Raw genomic sequence first — 21,436 nt, 5'->3', positions numbered from 1 at the left:
TTCTTTAGTCTCATTGCTTGCTCACGTATGTTGCATTATTGTTCCTTATTCAGTTAGACTACAAAAGTACCCCCTTGTTTCCCACATTGGGTTCAGGAAACACTGCAGTCTGTTCTGCAACCTAATTTCTAGCCTAGGACTTTTTATTTATTTTGCTATTTTACAAATTCTCAAAATAATCATTTCCCATTCTGAGGGCCTTATGAATTCCTGAATAAATGTTCACTTGCATGTGACATATGTGTGAGATATTGTTCACAATATGCACAACACATTTTCAGAGGAAGATAAATGTAACAGTTCTCGTGGGGTACTCACAGAGGGACCGGTCTCTCCACCGCGACCACGAGGTCCGGGTGGTCCAATGGGTCCTGGCAGACCGTTTCCACCATCCTTTCCACTAGGGCCAACAGGTCCAGGTGGTCCCTATATACACAAGCGGAGATGTTGAGGTTAAGGACTAAAGACACTGCATGTGAAGAAATGTACTTTATTTTGGCAGCTTTATTACTCACTCTTTGTCCAGAAGGTCCAGAGGGTCCAGTAGCACCCTGGTCTCCAGCTTGACCCTTATTAGATAATGATTACATTCATACATCAGGGTTTCTGCAGCATTCAACAAGTTTAAGATTTTTTGATTCCACTTTCTAACAATAATTGTTAATTATAACAATGTCTAATGATTATAATGAGTTTTTACCGGAGGTCCGGGCAGACCCTGCAGACCAGTGAAGCCTCTGTGTCCCTTCTGCCCTCTCTCGCCAGACTCTCCACCCTCTCCCTTGTCACCGCGGGGTCCTTGTGGTCCCTGAAAAAAAGACGACAATAACTTAATGAGTGAATATGTTGGGTTTTCTATTGCATTATAAGCAATAGTGTAATTTTTCTCTAGGAAAGACATTCAAGGCTCAATTTCACTTTTGCAGTTGATACACTCATTTTGTTTGTTTGAGAGATACATACAGGCATTCCTCTGGCTCCAGCAGGTCCTGAAGGTCCAGAAGGTCCTTGTGCACCCTGTGAAAGAAAAACAAAAGAATGACATCTTGTTATAGTTCTAACATAAATTACTAGAGCACTGCTTTGATCAGACAGATCCCATTTATTGTCATATTATTTGTGAACATTAACATTAATGTTAACATTATTGTAAATATGTGTGGATTGTTAGCATCTTTTCTTTTTTTGTCTGGGAAAGAATACTGTAACTTTGTTGTGTTCATTAACATGTATTATATTTTAATGATGCCATCAGAAATATCACTTAGTCTGTAATTTAAGAACAGTGTGCAACTTTCCAAAAGCTTTCAGGTTTACTATTACACAAAGGTCAAATATGCCCTCTTGGATAAGATTAAGATCATTTTGTAAAAAATATGTATTTAAGGACCAACTAATTTCATAGTAATAGAAAATCTGGAAATACACTAAATGAGAAAAATAAAACATTGAGGTTATTTTTTCACCTTGACCACAACAGGTCCACCTCTGTACAACTTTCAGATTTCTAGCAGTCAAATGTACACCTTTTATAAATGATGCTGCTCTTCACTTAACAGTGAGAAACAAACATTGCACCTAAAAAGAGACATTGTCACTGTTTAAAAAAAAAGAAAAGACAATGTCACTCGTGTTGGAGTCATTACTCACAGACTCTCCTCTGTCTCCCTGTTTGCCGGTAGGACCAACTGGGCCGGAAGCACCAGGAGCGCCTGAAGCACCAGGAGCACCAGCAGGACCAGTGTTACCACGATCACCCTGCAGCAGAAAGGTCAGCATGTGAGAAAAGATACAGCAGCACACACTGCACAGACGATGCTGTCTACCTTTAGTCTTGGCTGTATTTAGAAAGGTTAAGATAATAATAAACTATTACTACTAATAACAGAATTATTATTAATAATAATAGTTGATATTATTATTATTAATATTATTATAACAATCATCAAATAATCATATAAATAACCATGACAATCATAATAATATTGTGGATTTAATTTCCTCTGGTCACATATACTGTTTACTGAGATTATTAAGATTTTGATTGAGTGTTTGAATACAAATGTTTTTGCAATACTAAGTCACATGTTTTACAGGAAGTTCCAGATAAACATGATGAATTAAACATGAATACCTGATTTGAATGAGATGATGCCAAGCGGGGTGCAAATGTATTCCTGTCGCTAATGCAATTCCAATTTCACCACATTTGCGACACATTACGAATAGAAGCATATCCCAAACCTGAGTCATAGCATATTTGAAAACTGAAAACACAGTACAGGTACAGGATCCTACAACACAGAGGTTTTGACTTACGCATCTTATGTAGCGTTTTTTCTCACCTTGATTCCAGTAGCACCATCTCTACCAGGAGGTCCATCAGATCCAGCGTTGCCCTGACAGAGGACAGTATTAATTGTTAATAGCTTCCATCTCCACCAAGCCAGATGTCCTATTGAATACTGATCAGCTGCATAATGAACCCTGCTCCAACAAAACATGTTGCTGTTCCAGAGGATACACAATACGAATATATACGTGATGCAAATAGCAGTTAATGTTAATCGACTTGGCCTCCACTCACAGGACATGAATAGACTAAATGCAATGTGGCAGACATGAATCCACACACACACACATGCTGTGTGTTGACCACTCTCTCACCTCTCTACCAAGCTCTCCTGAAGGTCCAGTGAGTCCAGGTGGCCCAACAGGCCCAGGGGGTCCGCGGTCTCCACTGCCACCAGGAGCTCCCTGCTTTCCGGGCTCACCCTGAGAGGAGAGACGAGGACTCATTACCACACGTACAACTCGTCGTGCAATTTCTTCCACTGGTACGTTCACTGACACGTCTGTCATTATATATTCAGTGAATCTCTGTTTTTTGAAACAACTCAATAATGATCAACTGAGGTTAAATCCCACATCACATCACAATGATGTCTCAGGCTAATCGTGGCCTTGAAGTTTAAATCTGATATTCTGAGTCCTCAGCTGGAAATCAGGACACACTTTTATTTACACATTTTGGTTTGTTGTGTTCTATAAAATCATCAATGACTATTGTAAAGATCTGCTAAATTATTAACAGAACAGGACAGCTTTAAACATTACATTAGCATCAATTCAGATGTACAGTTTACATCTTAAACTGAAAAAAAACAATTAGACTAGAAACAAAACTAGGCGAACAGGGTGTTCCAGATATTTAAATGCAGCATCTTTTTGCAACTTGATTTAGAGACTGGTTTAGGTAAATATTTATTAAATAATATTTAGGTAAAGATTAACAGCTGACTCCAAACCGCATTTACACCACACACTTATTAACCAATATGCTGCTATATGGTGGTATAAAATGCAAATAATATATATATTTTTTCAAATGCACCATTATTTGGGATTTGCTTGGGATATTAATCTCCCCATTTATTTAAAAAAACGTATTTCGGTCAAATTGGAGATAAAGTCCAATCGCAGCTCTGGGTAGGGTGTGTTTGTCCAGTCAGGTATTGGAAAGGTTCATGTTGATATCTCATACAGCCCATTTGAAATGCTAATCTAGCCATAACCAAGCCAGATGACAATCAGTGACCTGGAAACAGATTGCAACACCAATTTACCGTAAACCGAATGGATGTGTTTTGAATGACTATTATAAAATGTAAAAGATTATGAACATGGCACAAAACATTAACTCGATCCAGAAATGCAGGTATCAGTACAGGCTCAAAATACGCAACGTCACATAAACAGTTCAAACCTCACTCACTATTAAAGGCATACTCTATGCTTGAAACATTTCTGGGTGAGTTTTGGCACCACGGCTTCCTTCTTGGCATTCCTTTCATGCGCACTGATGAATAATTAAGGGTGAGGACATGCACCACTGAGGGACTGTAAGTCGGGGACGTGTCTCATGTCACATATCAAATAGTGTGAGATGTAAGCAGGAGACCCTTCTTGTCACATGTCATACATCAAATAGAATCAGTTCATCAGGAGAAAAGTCCTGGCTGTTCTCATGTGAGACGTGATGTGACCTTGATCCAATCAGGCCACAGCAGACTGTCCAGAGTCTATCTGTGTCTTCTTTTTCTTGTTCTGAGTGACAAAGCATTAGGCAATTTGCTCTTAGAAAGGATTCCTAAGTGTATGTTTAGCGAACGCCTCTTTTTTCTATTTAAGGTGAGCAGTTGGCAGTATGTCACGTGCAGCAGTGAAAGAGAAACACTTCATGTTGGACAAAACTCTGCGGTGACGATCCAATGTTTTAATAAGCCTCCCTTCAGACAAAACACATTGCAGTGGGAATCATACTACTGAAGGGATTAATCGATTATCAGAATAATTGCTTTAATATTCTATCAGTTGGATAGCTTGGGTTAAAATTGTATTGATGAATTTTTTCAGCTCTATTATTGTGAACTGAATATGTTATGTATTTCGACAGAACAAGCAATTTGAAGCTGCCACCTTGGGCTCTGGGATTTTTTTACAGGCATTACTCACTATTTTTTTATTTTTATGTATAGATTGAATAAATGCTCAATTAATTGTGGAAAAAAAGCGATATTGAAAATAAATTGCAGCCCTAAGACAGTTAATGAAATGATTTGATAAAGCAAACAGTATGTAACTTACAGAAGGTCCAGGCAGACCAGGGAAGCCTCTCTCACCACGCTGTCCGGGCAAACCGACGATACCGCGCTGACCAGCCAAACCCTGAGGACCTGAAGGACCGAGGGGTCCCTGAGAGAGGAGAGAAGAGAATTAATGTGAGGTCAATGTTTCAGCAGTCAAATCATGGAATTATGATCGTCTTTTGTTTTATTCGAACACATTATATATAATAATCTTTTAATTACTGTTTTTCAGGCCAATTCTGAGACATTCAAACTAATTGTAGTTCTCTCTGCTGGACTGGATAACTAATTAAATAACTAGACACTAACGTATAATAAACTAGCAATATACATTTATTAAGATGGTTATTTAAAAGTGTTACCCAAAAAGAAAGCAAATACAAGTAAATTACACTCCAATTCAGCAGCACAGATCCAAATCTATCTCTCCATCGCCTCTCTGGTCGGCCTCAATTGACCACCACAGTCCTCATGTCCTCATGCTCTCAATAAACTCTCAGTGACACCCAAGACCGGATCGTCAGCCAACACAGACTCTGATGTGTTGATGCGCCGATCAAGATTTCATATGTAATCTATAGATGGAATGAGTATTTTCATGTTTGAGTTTGCAGTCATCTGTGATGTGTCATTTTCTTGACAGGGCTTGCCATGTGTTTATGATGTGTGTGTGTGTGTGAGTGTGTGTGCGCAAGGTAAAAGCCTGGGGTCCTGTCATTAGTCTGTCACTGGGCTTGTGCCCTGTGCTGTCATTTTCCTTGGTTTTCAATTGCAGTCAGTGATGGACACTGACAGCTCTGCGTATTAATGGAGAGTGTGCTCTGCTGCTGTCCATTACTGATGAAATTGGCTCTTTGAGCTGAGCTACGTAAAAATCAACAGAAATGTAGAAAACAAACATATTTAACAATTTCCTCATATAATGGACAGCTGCGTTCACCTTGACAGTGTTCAAGGAGATGTGCAGTCTGGAGAGAAGAGTTATAGTGGCTAACTATGTGATTGCTGGAGGGATTGGAGTGGTATTTCAAACGCTACAAGGTCAAGTAGGTAAAGATTATCTAAAAGCCCAGAAGAGTCTTGAGTTTTACGCGGAGGAGTACGATTAAAAGTATGACAAACTCACAGAGGGACCATCCTCTCCAGCATCTCCCTTCTCTCCAGAAGCCCCAGCTGGACCACGGAGCCCAGCGTCACCCTGTCGGCCTGGGGGTCCACCATCTCCCCTCACACCCTTGGGTCCATCTTTACCAGAGGGGCCGGCAGGACCAGCAGGTCCAGGATTTCCCTACAACAAGGGAGGAGGATAACTTAACACACACACAATGAAATGGCACCATTACATTGTAATACATGTAATATAAATGTACGCATTTTGTTTACAGAGTCTGCAGATTTCTATATTGCGGACTATTCTACAAACAAACAAACAAACTACAACAACTCCCACTGTGTCAGGCATACTGTTTTGGTAGCGTGAATGTTTGTTGTAAATGCTTTACAGGTGCAAATTAAAAAGGTGTTGTAGGTGACAATAAGTCAGGTGGCATTTAGAAAACATTTTCGTATCTGTTCTGCTGCACCTTGCTTCTTCTTCTTCTTTCTCCAATTTAATTTGGTGACTGAAAATCGACTTTCTCCACAGTAAATAATAAAGGTTGAATGTGGTTCATATATTCTAGAAGTCTGTGTAAGTAAATGGTATGATGCAAAATGAATAGTCAAACTATTTGAACATTAGTGACAATATGAGTGTCCTATATATATGTATCTATTATATAGTTATGGACCCAGCCATGTGTTTGAAGGCAGTTGGGTGTAGTAGCGAACTTACATTGGGACCAGGGGGTCCAACTCGGCCAGCAGCTCCAGGGAAACCAGTAGCACCCTGAAAGAGAAAGATTAAGTTAGACAAAGCCTGAAATACTCTGACATAACTGCTAATGATAAAGAAGATATTTTCAAAACTTCACTCACGGGAGGTCCCTGAGCACCACGAGCACCTTTAGGTCCAAAAACACCGGTAGGACCCTGGAAGAGAAAATATACTTTACTGTCTGAAATTTATTTTATGGTTTATAAATCAAGGTATACATATAAATAAATATTCCATTTCAGTTGCTTTGAAAGGCTGTGATTTAGGTTTAAACTCTCATTATTTAGGCAAAGTCCAGAAAAACACCCACTGCAGGTCCAGGGGCACCAGATGGTCCTTGGGGTCCAGGGGCCCCAGCATCACCCTTCTGTCCAGATTCTCCCTGCTCTCCTTTGATTCCTGGCTGACCGTCAGAACCCTGAAATAAAAAGTTGAATGAAGGAAATATGCCGTTTGAGGTTTATGCTTCTGGATTTCCTAAAACATATTTGGTTAGGGACACTCTGTTAGGCACAGTTTTAGTCTGCCTTTGAAAACCATTACATTATGTCTTCTATGGCTCCGTAAAGATGCTATTGAGTGGCATTGCGGGAAATGTAGGATCCGATGTCCTTGGAGCTTGACCTGTACTAAGAACTACAAATCAGTTTTTCCTTTGCTGCTTTTGCAATTGTTTTAATGGGCTTCTTAAATGCCTCTCAACTTTGTGGAACTACAATATGAAATCGCTGGAGTAGCCTTTTAAAGGCCTTTACACCACCGGGGCTTAATGAACAAAAATACATACTAGCCTGAGAATATTTTGCATTTCGACTATTCATACCGGCAGCGATGTGAATTTGCAACAGTTGCAGCATTTTTTCAAGAAAAGCTTTGAATAGATTGGCGCAGACAGAGAACCAACTACTGGGAACCATTGACAGCGTCTGGTAGGCTGTCCGAGGTAAATTGTTGTATAGCCTAGAGTGGACCTGGTATACGCTTGCCTTGTCAAGCAGTAATTAAGTTTGCTGTCTCAGTTTGTACAACAGAGCTTCTGTGATGTTCCCCATATTGTGACTGGTAGATGCCTCGATTCATGATGCGATAGCTCCAAAAAAAGAAACCTCACTTTGGAAAAAAAATTATGTTGTAAAGAATTGCGTTATGTGTGAAAGTCTTCATTGGAAAATCAACAGTTTGAAATTTTTTTTTTTTTTACATGCAAATTAATTATACGAAAAAACAAAACAAAAAAGGTTTAAATGTATTCATCTACACTGAAGATTTTAATTATCAGATATATACAAATATGGAACCTTTAAAGTGAGACTGGGACTTTTGAAAGAAGAATTTAAAATGTTTTCCCTTGTAAATAAAAAGTTACGTTCATGAGATATTTTGTCTGATGTGACCAGTAGCTTAATTTGAGCAGTACTATTACTGGGTCAGTTCGCTAACGTTATGAGTCTTCTTTACTAGTGCTACATTATCTAATATTATTGTGTAAGTGCCATTTGTGGCCACAGTGGCTGATGTCCAGTTTTCAGTCTTTTTGGTGAGGAGTTGTGACGTTACAGTCTGTGAGCTGTTAACCTAAAATGATTTAGACACCTAATAATTAATCAAAAAAAGAGTATGATGAATTGTGTTGCCACAAAAATATTGACAATTAATTTGGAAGAATGCGGCTAATTAAAAACATGTATCTGATGTCTGCCTGGAGTCTTTGTGAGGAACTAAATGGATAAGTGATACAAAGACTTCCAACTGTCTCTCCACACTAATTTCTCTCCACAGAATAACACACTGAGGTAGACAATTGGCAAGATACCAAATGAGACCCAGAGGCTTAAAACCGAGGCAAAGACAATTTTGTCTTTATTATTATTATGTGAGTGTTTCCATAAAATATATTATTAAATGAGAGGCTTGAAATAGGAAAAGCTGTGTTGATGTCGGTCATCTCTCGCTCATGACACTTTTTGCTGGCTCATTTTCCAGATAACAAAACATGAGGTGAGTTTTTTAGTCTAGGGAATAAAATCAAATAATTTAATTTGTTAATAAATCAGATCCTTTAATTATATCCTTTTTAAATTAAATATTGGAGGAGTTGATAATGACTGCACTTAATATTTTACTAACTAACTTTGTGTAATTAGTGTAATTAGTTTATTGTTTAGTGTTATTTAACCATATTTAAGAAGCCAAGTGGTTGGTTTGATGCCATTTCTTAATTTCTATCCTTTACATAGTTTCATTTAAATGTCACAAAAGGTCAAGTGGTTGACTCTTTATGCCCTTTAATGTATGTTTTAAATTAATTTAACTTTAAATATTCATGACTGAATATAAAGAAACAAAGAGAGCTAAAGCATAATTATTTTTTTTTCAAATTAAGATTTCAATCTATATTGCTGTAACTTTTTTAACCTTGCCAGCATGTCCTGGAATAAAACTACAAGGTCGTAGACTAAATGACTCTGGAGACATGCTCTTGAGACCTCTGCAGAGCTAAGTGTTGGCCAGTGTTGCTATTGTTACTTACAGGAGGTCCAGCAAATCCAGCAGGCCCAGGAGGTCCAGTCTCCCCCCTGTCCCCCTGAAAGAGGAAAGAAGAGCGGAAACACACACAGAGGTTAGTTCAGGCTGCAATGCTAGCTGAAGGTTAGATAAATCTGTTATTAAATGTAACATAGACAGCAACATTTGTATAACTATCATCTTATATCTTACACAAACTACTATTCAATGATGTTTCTGTGACACTTACAGGAGCACCGCGGGTACCAGGAGCTCCAGAAGGACCAGCAGGACCAGATTCACCCTAAGTAAGAAAACACAGTAGTATCAGCAACACACACTGATTTATTCATTTACAATGATGTACAGACAGGCATTTAAATACAACCCAACACCATGTTTCGTAAAAACCTCTCTGAGAAAATATTATATTGATATCCAGCCAATAACTATGCGTTAATTAAAATGAGATAACAAGCACCTTCTCGCCGTTGGGACCACCGGGACCAGGAGGACCAATGGGACCAGTGAGACCCTGTGAAAGGAAACAGCAGAAGGTTAAAGACACAATTTGGCATGAGACTGAACATTTTGTTTTGATATCAGCTCTCAAAAACTCCCCGTTCCCGTTTGTGAGAACAAAAGATTAAAAGCAAATTCAGATTTAACGAACTGGACATTTATTATTTAAGTCATGAGTGAGCAACTGCCACACTGACAAACTATCAATGATCACAATGACAGTCACTCACTCTGCCACCATCTTTGCCAGGAGCACCTTCAGGTCCTTTCTCTCCGAGGTCACCCTATGGAAATATAAATACAAGTCAGTCACCTGACAGGAGTACAGGCAAAACGGAAAAACTCGACATTCTAAATTCTACACATTTAATGAATATATATATAATATTAATATATTTATTGTATTATTAATTAATTACTCTTTTAATAAATAACATTTATATAAATATGAATACAAAATATATTGAATCATTAACACTTTCTTTCCATCATGGCTTACTCTGTCTCCTTTGGGTCCAGGAATGCCAGCACCTCCTCTCTCTCCGGGCATACCCTGCAGGCCAGGGGGTCCCTGAGCTCCACCACCACCAGCAGGTCCAATGGCTCCCTATCGTGAGGCAGAAATAGATGAAGAGGATGGACAGAACAAGGTACTTCAGGGTCTAAATAACTTTGTGTAGCACCTACTATAGATGTATGATGGTGCCATAATGTTTTCAGACTGTGTTTGTCATTACATGAGTCAGACACACAACAACGGTGCTGTTGCAAAGTGAGACGGCTTCTACTTGGCATTATCTTTTCAAGGTTACCAGAGGAACTCAATTACCAAATGTTCCTTTTGATTTGACATCTGGAGATCAGACACACAAACACTAACTCTGCTGCCTTACTCCAGTCATTAAGTTGTCACCACAGGGCTCACACGGCCTCCATGTTGTCTGTGAATACATTCAAACTGGATTTGTATTGAAGGGGGCAAATGTACAATTTGTTTCTTGCTTGTTTAATGCTTCACATATTTTCTGGTCGTCCATCCCCCATCGCCATCATCCCATGAGCTTTATAATCCTAATCCTCTCTATCCGCTACTGTGTGACCTAAAGGAAATAAAACCTATGAACTGGGATTAAAATCTGACCAGATAAGAAACCATCAGGAAGAATTGCAGCCACTGTGAGCTCTTCCCCTATACTCACAGGGCAGTTGTGACGACTTACTGCAGTGACTGGAATTTGTTGACGGCTGATAAGAAGTCTTTCTTGGTTGGAAATACGCTGAGCAGCCGGTTGTTTCCCAATGTAGAAAATATCTAGTTTCTCTCTACACTATTCACCTTTTAAAATTCATTAAATGTAATAATTGAATGCATTTAAGGAGTCTTGAATCACGCAGATCCTTATTACAATAACATTACAGTAATAATATACAAAAACACAACCGATCTTCAAATGTTTTTTTGTTGTTGTCTGTTTTATGTAAATGTGCGCTATCCAGCTGATAGTCATAATGTTAAAAAAAAAAAAAAGTATTAGAATCGTACATGCATGTACAGGTACATTAATATATGACCTCTGCATTGAACCCATTTTCCATATCAGAAGAAGAGGTAAAGCTGTAAAGCACCAAGGGACACACTTGATGTTCTGTGTCTTGCTCAAGGACACTTCAGCACTCTGAATAGACACAACATTCAGAGGGTCTCTGAATATACATATCTTGGTATCTGGCTCGATCACAAAGTTTCATTTAAATTTCACATTGACCCACTTGTCAGCAAAGTCCGACAAAAGTTATTGAGGCCGTCTTCTTGTCTGACTTGGATTATGTTATAGTGATGTTATATATAGACATGCCTCTTTCTCCATTCTTAAACCCTTCGATTCAGTTTATCCCCCTGCCCTACATTGAATCGACAGCTACTCTACTCACCATAGTTCCTTGTATGGAACGGTTTGGTCGGCATCTCTAACAGAGGCTGTTATGAGTACTTTGCCAGGTGTTTATATTTCTGTCTGTGGATATATTTTATTCACAAAACAATACAGGTGTGTCGCTGAGATCAAAACAAAGGTTGAGATTGAAGAATGCCGTGGTTTCTTTTTCAGGTCCGAGCAAGGGCCTGCTTTATGCGCCTGGCCTGATTTGCCGTCGCAGCTGTGTGTGTGATCCAATCGCAAGATGGCCTCAATGTTTTTGTGTATTTATTCTGTTTACATTATACCCTCGATATCGTTAAAATGAGGGCAATGATTCCTCGAGATTTAAGCTGCATGTGATAAGTAAGTACTGGCAGTAGTACCACAGGACACTGTTTGCCAGTGGTGTGAGTTCACCTCAGGCGCTAACGATTGAAAATCTGTCTCCTCCTGGTTTTAAGCCGAACGCTGGACTCACCTTGGGTCCGTCAGTTCCAGGAGTTCCAGGCAGACCTCGAGGTCCCTGCAGACCCTGAGAGCCGGCAGCTCCTCTCTCTCCGGGGAAACCACGCTCACCCTGAACGGCAATACAAGGACAATCAGCGGCATGTCTGACAATCAGTAAGTCAAATAGGAGCAAAGTTAAATACGGACTGTCAACTTACTCTGGGTCCAGTAGCACCAGCAGCACCACCCTCTCCAGGAACACCCTTCCAGGAGAAAAGGAGGAGGTCAAAGAAAAGATATACAGGATCAGTTTATGACAAGTCAAGCAATGCATGCTTGAAAAGAGGAACTGCTTCCATTAAGAAGTATGACAACTATTAACTCAAAATTAAAAGGGAGAGCTAGATGTTTAAAGGATGTATTAGAAATAAAAACACATATTAAAGAGAACATGGACCTAGTTATCAACATCTCAATGATACATTTTTCCATTATGGAAATGATCTGAATGGTAAGATGCCTATGAAAATAAACTATTTAATAGCTAAATGCTTTTACAGTACACTGACACATCAACGCTGGAACAAAATGTTCAACATCACTGAAATGGTGGAGCAAGGAATAACTCTATTCATTTTTATTTAACCTTTAATCATACAGGGTAAGTTCACTGAGCATACCTGTTCTTTCACAGCAACGCCCCATTAACAGTTCAGTAGAAAACTACTGCTGGGACTAAAGGAGCCGCCGCATTGTGAAGTCATTTAGATAACAGCATCTACCAAATTACTTTTAGGATCTCTGCTCTTTAAGCATATGACAGAACAATTCTAGTATTTCCTAAAGGAGCTATATTTCAGGAGAAAAGGGGCACTCACCTGGTCTCCAGGCTTTCCTCCCTCACCAGGTGGGCCAGGAGGTCCAGGCAGACCCTGAGCACACGAGAGAAACCAAAAAGATGTAAGCAATAACCAACAATCAGTCAGAAATTAATCAGAAATGAATACAAATCATAACTATTTCATGTACAGCAATAGATCAGAACATGTTGGTGGGACGGAATATTTATTTTCGTAGTCATAATTAGAGAAACAGCTGATAGTCTCACCTGGAAACCTGAGGGACCAGGCTGTCCTTGTTCTCCTCTCTCTCCAGCAGGTCCCTAAACAGATAATCCATAATCACAATTAACTTCTGTCATAAACCACATTCAACTTTGATGTTTAAAATTGTGGGAACATTTAGCTAAATGTGTCATTTATGTATCTCTTACACCACAAAGGGATAATTTCGTTTTTTTACATGTTACATTAAACATGTTTTCTTTTATTAAGCGCACTGAAACACAAACGTCAGAACAAGCTGAAAGTCTGTGTTTCAGTGATGCCGCCTCACAATGTCCAAAATGAGTCAAGGACTTGTTTCCACCGTATAGACAGAGCTCTCGCCGTCAAGGCAGTCTGGGAAATGGAGATATCGAAGGTTTCTTTTAAGTGCAGACGGGGAAAAGGGGAAAGATAATATCAGTGTTGAAGCTATATGGAGTGGGAGATAGAGATACGTACAGAAGGGCCGCCGGGTCCAGAAGGGCCGGTTTCTCCATCTTTGCCAGGCAGACCCTGAGGAGTGGAAGGGAGAGAGGGAGAAGGGAGGAGAGAGGGGGAGATGCAGGGATGGGGTGGTCAAATAGATAGATATTAACAGTTGCTATTAACTAGAAAGACTTCTGACCCACTGAAAATGTTTTCAATTGAATCTGTTTAGTCATTTAAATATTAAAATAATTATGAAAACACGATCTGCGCTATTTCAGCTCATACTTGTATTTTTTTCAATTTTTTAAATAGTTTGCTTTCAGTTATGGTTATGAATATTTTCACATCAGCTGAATGTTTCTTTTTTTATCTTTTGAAATAACAGTACTTATGAGATCCATTTGGAAGCAGACAAGGTGAATGACTTACTCTCAGACCAGGAGCTCCACCCAGTCCTTTCTCTCCAGACTTGCCAGGTTCACCCTAATCACAACAGAAAAACAAAATGCAGCAGTTAGTCTCAGATATTTGCTGCATTCTGCATCTATTTTGAGAGCAAATTAGGTAAAATGGCATAAAGCCGTTCAGCAGCACTCCAGGTGTTGTTGAACATGTGGAGTTTCTATTCTTGATTCAGGGACTCTTTTTTACAGAGGACAGATAAAATAAATTAACCAAGACAACAAAACATGTTCTATTGGCCCAACATATTTTATATTGAAACAGGTGAGCATTTGCGATATGAATTACACCTTTATCTTGTTTACACATTCAGAAATTTATAAAATCACTCACAGTTGCTCCCTTGGGTCCGGGGAATCCCATGACACCCGGCTGTCCACGGGCTCCTTGTGGGCCGGGGGGTCCTGGACGACCGTCCTCACCAGAAGCGCCCTGGTCAAGTAAATTCACGTTATTATTTATTTACGGAGCACATTTAAGAACTACAAATGATAACCAAAATGTTTAAAAGAGAAATCAAATTAAATAATCAAGTACTATATAGTAAAAAGCAATCATGTGGTCATGATAACATTTGTGAAGAGTAAAAAGCAATCAGAAAAAGATGAGTCTGATAGCGAGAGGTAAGGGCCAGCTGAGGAAAATCCAATCACACTTGGATTTAGACTGGAGATGTGGAATGGGGAGGAGTAATTGGGTGTGGGGGTCTAGCATGGCCCCAGGATATGCAAAGGTTACTAAATGTATTGACTTTTTCATTGCTCCTAAAGTTTTTTTTAAAATAGACCCCCACAGGGGGTAAACTAGGAAAGCCAGGAAGAAAAGAAAAAAAGGGTAAAATAATCCCTCAATCATAATCAGTCTGACCATATGCCAGACCCTCAGTCAGGCACACGATGAAACTACTGCTTAATCTGTCAATAAGCCATACTGTTTTAAATTAAAAGTAGTTACAGCAAAGATGAAAATAATGTTTGTTTAGACACATCACAAATATGAAAAAATGCAGCTCTACCTTTTCAAAGTGTTTTAAGTTTACCACAAAATGTGGGGTTGCACTATAGGATGTATGAACAGCATCAGCTACACAGACAACATGAGGAGCCAATCGATTGAAAACAATTCAGTTTCTGGCTGTTCAGTTAAGAACATTTTTGTAGGACTTAAGAAATATATATATTTTTTTACAATCTGCAATCAATATAAAGTGTGTACAAATTTGTACCGTTGAACTTATTAGAAACACTAGCACCGCTGGAGATAATCTTGGTTGATAATGGGTGGATACGTCTCCTGCAAGCCAATTTGATGAAACCACTTATGAGTCATCATGTAAGGAGAGCAAATGTTGTCAAATTAGAAGTCTCTCCCTGATTGTTCTGAATGAGATATATATATATAGAAACCACACACAGCCTGTAATGCTGAGTGAGGGTGAGGTGTGATTATTCCTATTGATTTACAAAGACACAACAACAATGAAAGTGGACTTACAGAAGGTCCAACTTTGCCTTGAGGACCAGCGTCACCTGGGCGTCCAGTCAGGCCCTGTCAGAGAAAGAGAATAGACACACAGACAGAATCCGCATGACTCATCAGACCCTTTTATGCAGGCACATGCTAAAGAAAGGTGGGAACATATGGCATTGTGGGAAACTGAATTTACACCTCTGACTGGCTCTGTGTGCATCAAGCAACGCCTACTGATGGTTGAAAAAATATGAATGAGAGTGTATTTAAGGTAACTGCCATTAATGGCCTCGGTTCCCTACATTTTTTCAAACTTCCTCTGCGGTGATAATTCTTAATATAATGTTAACAACCACTTTTGCTGCTGTTGGGTAATGTAATCCCTCCAGGGGGAAGCACAAATGCTGCATTCATGGGTTATCTCAGCTAGGGTTGAGATCATTTGTTAAAGGGGAACTCTTATTTTTAAACATCAAAGTCTGTTCACGGGTCTTGGAGAGCTACTGCATATGTACAAAGTCGTATGAAGTATTGTGTGGCTCCAAAGGGAGCTGTGCAAAGTCTGATAAATTGGCTCATGTGTGAGAACAATTATGAGGTGTGGGGTTAGAATGACGTGAGCTTATCAGACCTGTATAGCCCGCTCCTCATCTCTGCTTAAGGTTAGCGGCTCAAGGTTCCATTAGCTGCTACTAACATAACACACCTGAATCTCAAACTGAATTGTCGATGGTTGTGTTGCATTGTGGGAAATGAAGGCGCCAGGTGTGAAAGAAAAAAAGATGATATCTCAGCATCATCGCTTTTTTACATATTTCTTTTTTTGTGCATAGTGAGTTTTACAATGTTATGGTGGGTGCAACTCTAAATCCTTTTAACAGAGAGTCAGGGCTGCACACTGGAATTTGAAAGATGAGGGCGTTCATCAGGCAGGTACAATATAATGGGAACATGCAGTCGGTTGCATTGTAGGTTCCAGCGTGTTTGGGGACAAGGTTTGCTGATTCAATTCTGACTCTTTGAATTTGACTATTTTTGACCACTTTAAGGAGGTGCAATACTTAATCACTGAAAGACCTATTCAAAGGTGCACATTTCTGCAGATCATCAATATCCATATCTATGGTACTATGAATGAGGGAAGTGCTTACTCTGGCACCGGGCAGACCAGACTCTCCTGGACGGCCGGGGTCACCGTTGGCACCCTTGGGACCACTAGCACCAGAGGGTCCACGCTCACCAGGGGCTCCCTGTGATGGGAGAGAGAGAGAGAGAGAGAGAGAGAATACAAGAAGAGTTGGTCATTCAATCAATCACTTCAATTCTCAAAGCCCAGCGTAAAGTTTCCCTTTTAAAAGTGTGAAGGAGTTTCATTGACCTGCTGGAGATGAGAAGTTTAAATAATCCATTTAATTTATATAGCGCTTTTTAAGATGCTCAAAGACACTTTACACCGTAGACACAGCTACAGGGAGCAATGCAGTGGTCTTGCTCAAGGACACATCGACTAGGCCGGGGATTGAACTGCCAACCCCCTGATTGAAAGACAGACATTCTTACCACTGACCCAGAGTTGCCCCGAAAGTCTGACAGATTAATGTTGGTATAAATGAAAACTGTGCGAGGAAGTTAAAGTTAAATGAGATGCTGTCTTTGGCGATTTGGGACATGTAGGTCACCGGTGCATGACATGGTTCAGGTTATGCTGCCATCTTGTGACCAAAGGGGAAGTTATGTGTATAACTGCTGCCTGTATGTGAGCTTCAGATGTACTGATGAAGAAATGCTCGAGTGCTGATCAATTTCACTCCTATGATTTATCATGTAACTCGCTGAATTGGGTGCCGATCGCAGTTCAGTATGAACCTTGAAGAGGAAGCTCTCTTATTATACACTTCATCAAACACAATATGTTTTGTTTGATTTAAGCGTTAACGTGGTGAAGGATTATCTTCCAGAGATCCGCAGGGACAAATGAGTCAATACAATTCTAAATAATGTTTTTGATGCATCTGAAAGCTATTTTTTCTTAACTTCTCGGGGGATATTTTTCATTTTTAACAAAACACGAGTGAAATATAATGTTGGGAAAATTAACATTTATCTGCTGTTTCTCATTCATGAAGAAATTGTTGTCTCTTGACAACTAATACCAGATATTTATTAAATTAATATGATTTTTACTGTTTGTTTGTTATTGCCACTAATGCTTGTAAAGATGCCGAAAGGTGGAAATATTTAGTTTTTGAGAGATTTAAATTTGTTTTAAATTGGTGGGTTGGTCACATGCACAGGATCAACTGCATTAGACCCTATTCTGCAGAGGTTTAACCACCCACAGAGTCTTAAAGTTGTGTGGAAGTGGATCAATGTTCTGGGAAGTGGGAGAACCTGCAGTAATGTTTACAGGCCAGTTTGAAGCTGAATGAGTGCTGACTCTGCTCCCTTAAAAATGCTGCAGCAGAATAATGTCAATTCTTAAACCCTGCAAAGACTTACAATCTAGGACTTATTTCTAAGTGTTGATGACACTACAGTACTCTACACAGGACTAGAATATTGAAAGCATAATATTCTCCATGGTTGGATTTGAAGGTTACTGAGAGAAATTTAATTACAGTTTATGGTAATGTGATATTTAAGTAGTATGAGTGCCATAATATGGCTCAATATTCAGTTGATTCAGACATTTTATTTTCTCACCACAGTTGTCAAATATATCTATACAACCCAATGAGAATATTGGACATATAAATAGTCAACAGATGCAAAGGCAATATGCAATATGCAGATTGTATGTTAACTATCAGTTTTCACAGATTTGCATCCTCTTCTGCCAGGTCTGTTTCCTCTAAATGCATCCATGTTCATTTTCTCTGAGCAGATTATCTGTTCCAACTGCAATAATAACAAGATATCTCAGGAACAAGTATAACTGTGGCGACGCTCACCTTGGGACCAGCCAGACCGTCTTGACCAGGGAAACCACGGTTACCGGGGGATCCCTAGACAGAAAACACAACACGAGAGTCAGTGTTATAATTATGAAAACAATATCTAAGTCACTGAATCTTATTGTGGTCCTTAAACAGGTTCCTAGATGGTGAGCCAACAATGGTACAACACTTTATCAAATGGAGCCATAATGTGTAAAGTGTTAAGATATCTGTAACTATTTGACAATCTTTGATCTACAAATCTACACAGGAGGAAACATGTCGTTCTCTTATTGATTGAGTGTAGCCAAGCAGCATACAGTTAGTTAAGTTTTAACCACTTATAAGGTACTCACTCTCTCTCCAGGAGGTCCAAGTGGTCCAGCAGAACCAGCCTCACCCCTGGGTCCTCTCTTGCCTTCTTCTCCTTGTGGGCCAATAGATCCCTGCAGACCAACCGGTCCCTGAAAAAAGCACCCGCAACAGACCATGTTATTACAGGCGGAAAGAAAGACTTAATGTGAGGAAACACATTTCAGCAGCAATCACTTTTTGTTTATAATGTTTTCTATTTCTCAGAGAAACCCTCAGAAGTACTCAATTAAAGTACCTATAATCTGCTTATTTCAAATGCTTGACATTAAAAGTTTATCATCCACACTTTGGAATACAGTACAGGCATGGAATACAGGAACAAGTAAAAGAAAAGAAAACTCACAAATTCTCCTTTGGGTCCAGACTCTCCCTTGAAGCCTGGGATACCTGGGTCTCCCTAAACAAGAATGGACAGCCAGACAGTTAGATAGGCAGAGAGAAACAAATAATACAGAGAGGAAGAGAAAGCTGCAGGTTGTCACTTTTTTTTTCTGTGCCATGTTATTATTTGGTATATAAAATGAACAGCAAATAGAAATCGCAAACTGTGCCAATGGTTAGCGAATGATTCACTGAGTACATACAGATGTTCCTTTGGGCCCGAGTGGTCCAGTTGCTCCCTGAGGCCCGGGAGGTCCACGAGGTCCAGGGAAACCAGGAGCACCAGCAATACCAGGAGAACCCTACAGAGTGAGAGACATGATGTCAGTCAACCATCCACCTGAATGGACGTAGTCCACAATAAATGACCACTCATTTTACTGTAAGTGAATAACATGAAGGCGGAGTGTAACTTTCATGGTACATTCTCCTTTGCTCAATGTAAATAAGAAAACTCTGGACCAATGTTTGTAAATTGGTTACAAATATGGAGTGCGATGTTTAACTCAAACTCACTCAGTTACGCATGGAAGAGTCTCATATTAATTTTTCCTGATGCGGCAGAAAAACAAAACGGGAATTCACCTCTGATTTTGGCTACTCAGTTTTTTCATAATCAGTATTTTATTACATGAAGTTATATATATATACATATATATATATATGTATATATATATCATATTTAAGTTTTTGTCCTATTTACTGGAATAGGGATGGTATTTCTTCCTTTATTTTATTTATGGCATGTGTACAGCTTTTGATTTGGGTTACAAAGTGCATGGAAATATAAACAAATAGTCTTGAGTTTTTTCTTTGTCAAGTGGCCACGCTATAAGCGGTTTAATACCCTTTGAGGTGACCATAATCAGTTACGATGCAACAGTCCTGGCATTCTGTCTTTTAAGATCAAATGTGTCAGATATGTTCTGAAATTCATTGTATGAGAAAACATCACCAGCGCTTAAAAGTTACATATTAAAATGCCCAGTTAGTGGTGGTTGATTGAAATAGGTCAACAGTGTTACTTACAGAAGATCCTTTGGATCCAGGGATTCCATCAGTACCAGGATTTCCCTGTGGATTTAAAGAGAGAAAGCAAGTGAATGCAATGCAATAATCATAACTGGCCCTGATTCAGTTATTGTTCTGCGAGTGATTAGTCTGATCTTAATAGCCATACAGCTCAGATCTACACGCTATCCATCACCTGTAAACAAACTAACCTCAAAATACATCATGAAATGTAGATGAAAACAGGTATTTAATTTTTAGTAATGCTTTGCTATAGTTGATATAATACGTTTTTCGTCTCACATATCTATACTTATAGCATTACTTACAGAAGCTCCAGAAGGTCCGGATGATCCGGGTGTTCCAGAGTCTCCACGGGGTCCCTGAGCACCCTCAGGACCACGAGCACCAGTAGGACCAGCTTCTCCCTGGTGAGCAAGAGAGGAAAGAGGAAACACAATATGTCATTGAATGAATATGTAAGCAGGGATCTTTGGAAGTTTGAGTACATATAATAATTGTCGATCAGATAAAATAGATCCCACAGAATCCCACAGAAAAAAAGCTAGAAATTTCAAATGAAAAAAAGGAAGGCTGTTAAGGAATATAAATACAACCCTAAAAGTAGAAATACACTGAGGTATTGCAAATGTGTATTTCAAGTGAAACAAACAAAAGAATACATATACATATGTGAAATGTGAAAGTGTAACTCATCCAATAAGGTTGATTAATTTAAAAAGAGAACGTTTTAAAGAGTGTTCAGTGTCAGAGCGTAACATATGAAAATGCTTTCTTGGTCCAGAATTGACCTTTTAATAGTCAAATGCTTTAACTGTGACACAACATACATAACAACAGAGTACATAAGTACATTTTTGAAGTACTTGTACTTTACTTGAATAGGCTTTTTTAGTTGTATGCCATTGCATACTCACACTGCACTACATTCATCTGACAGCTGAACTAAACTGCGAGCTTAACTGAGGGGAAAACGTTCTCCACTCTCCATCTGCTATCGACCTGAAAGGCGGCTTCAGGCAGATTAAAGGAAGGGGACACCCATATCGTCAGGGTAACACACTTCAACACTTGAGTTACCTGTCATTGAGTTTCTCTGTTGCCTCTATTTTGCTGTATTCTGTTCGGTTATGGCTGCAGATTGTACTTCAGAGGGATATTTTCTGCTCCTGGCTGCTAATGTCTCATTGGCTGTCATATACCCATATCAAGTATTTGCTGAGCTATTTTGTTTCTTTTAGTTTCAGCTGTGTTGTTGTTTAATATCCTTCATTGTAGCTGTTGTTTTGGGGCCTTTAACTTCACAGCCCATTTATTCACAGGATTA

The 21,436-nt window shown here is 39.2% G+C and overlaps 1 protein-coding gene across 2 annotated transcripts in view; it reads right to left on the bottom strand.

Annotated features, from left to right (window-relative positions):
• The window catches only part of col2a1b (collagen, type II, alpha 1b), a 42,563-nt gene that overhangs the window by 2,587 nt on the left and 18,540 nt on the right, over nucleotides 1–21,436 (bottom strand). For both annotated transcript variants that reach the window (XM_034533805.1, XM_034533806.1), the window contains 32 exons: nucleotides 20,418–20,516; nucleotides 20,107–20,151; nucleotides 19,281–19,379; nucleotides 19,040–19,093; nucleotides 18,678–18,785; nucleotides 18,337–18,390; nucleotides 16,537–16,635; nucleotides 15,410–15,463; nucleotides 14,249–14,347; nucleotides 13,883–13,936; nucleotides 13,484–13,537; nucleotides 13,027–13,080; nucleotides 12,797–12,850; nucleotides 12,137–12,181; nucleotides 11,950–12,048; nucleotides 10,052–10,159; nucleotides 9,783–9,836; nucleotides 9,512–9,565; nucleotides 9,281–9,334; nucleotides 9,056–9,109; nucleotides 6,836–6,943; nucleotides 6,627–6,680; nucleotides 6,484–6,537; nucleotides 5,776–5,937; nucleotides 4,648–4,755; nucleotides 2,668–2,775; nucleotides 2,346–2,399; nucleotides 1,651–1,758; nucleotides 964–1,017; nucleotides 701–808; nucleotides 516–569; nucleotides 319–426 (listed from right to left, as the gene is read on the bottom strand). In XM_034533805.1, coding sequence (XP_034389696.1) covers nucleotides 319–426; nucleotides 516–569; nucleotides 701–808; nucleotides 964–1,017; nucleotides 1,651–1,758; nucleotides 2,346–2,399; nucleotides 2,668–2,775; nucleotides 4,648–4,755; nucleotides 5,776–5,937; nucleotides 6,484–6,537; nucleotides 6,627–6,680; nucleotides 6,836–6,943; nucleotides 9,056–9,109; nucleotides 9,281–9,334; nucleotides 9,512–9,565; nucleotides 9,783–9,836; nucleotides 10,052–10,159; nucleotides 11,950–12,048; nucleotides 12,137–12,181; nucleotides 12,797–12,850; nucleotides 13,027–13,080; nucleotides 13,484–13,537; nucleotides 13,883–13,936; nucleotides 14,249–14,347; nucleotides 15,410–15,463; nucleotides 16,537–16,635; nucleotides 18,337–18,390; nucleotides 18,678–18,785; nucleotides 19,040–19,093; nucleotides 19,281–19,379; nucleotides 20,107–20,151; nucleotides 20,418–20,516 — 2,475 coding nt within the window. The remainder of the gene's footprint in view (nucleotides 1–318; nucleotides 427–515; nucleotides 570–700; nucleotides 809–963; nucleotides 1,018–1,650; nucleotides 1,759–2,345; nucleotides 2,400–2,667; nucleotides 2,776–4,647; nucleotides 4,756–5,775; nucleotides 5,938–6,483; nucleotides 6,538–6,626; nucleotides 6,681–6,835; nucleotides 6,944–9,055; nucleotides 9,110–9,280; nucleotides 9,335–9,511; nucleotides 9,566–9,782; nucleotides 9,837–10,051; nucleotides 10,160–11,949; nucleotides 12,049–12,136; nucleotides 12,182–12,796; nucleotides 12,851–13,026; nucleotides 13,081–13,483; nucleotides 13,538–13,882; nucleotides 13,937–14,248; nucleotides 14,348–15,409; nucleotides 15,464–16,536; nucleotides 16,636–18,336; nucleotides 18,391–18,677; nucleotides 18,786–19,039; nucleotides 19,094–19,280; nucleotides 19,380–20,106; nucleotides 20,152–20,417; nucleotides 20,517–21,436) is intronic.

The sequence above is a fragment of the Cyclopterus lumpus genome, chromosome 5, assembly GCF_009769545.1.
Source record: "Cyclopterus lumpus isolate fCycLum1 chromosome 5, fCycLum1.pri, whole genome shotgun sequence".
In the NCBI taxonomy this organism is placed as follows: Eukaryota; Metazoa; Chordata; class Actinopteri; order Perciformes; family Cyclopteridae; genus Cyclopterus; species Cyclopterus lumpus.
Note: the sequence above shows the minus strand (reverse complement) of the source record. Positions and strands in the feature narration are given on the sequence as shown.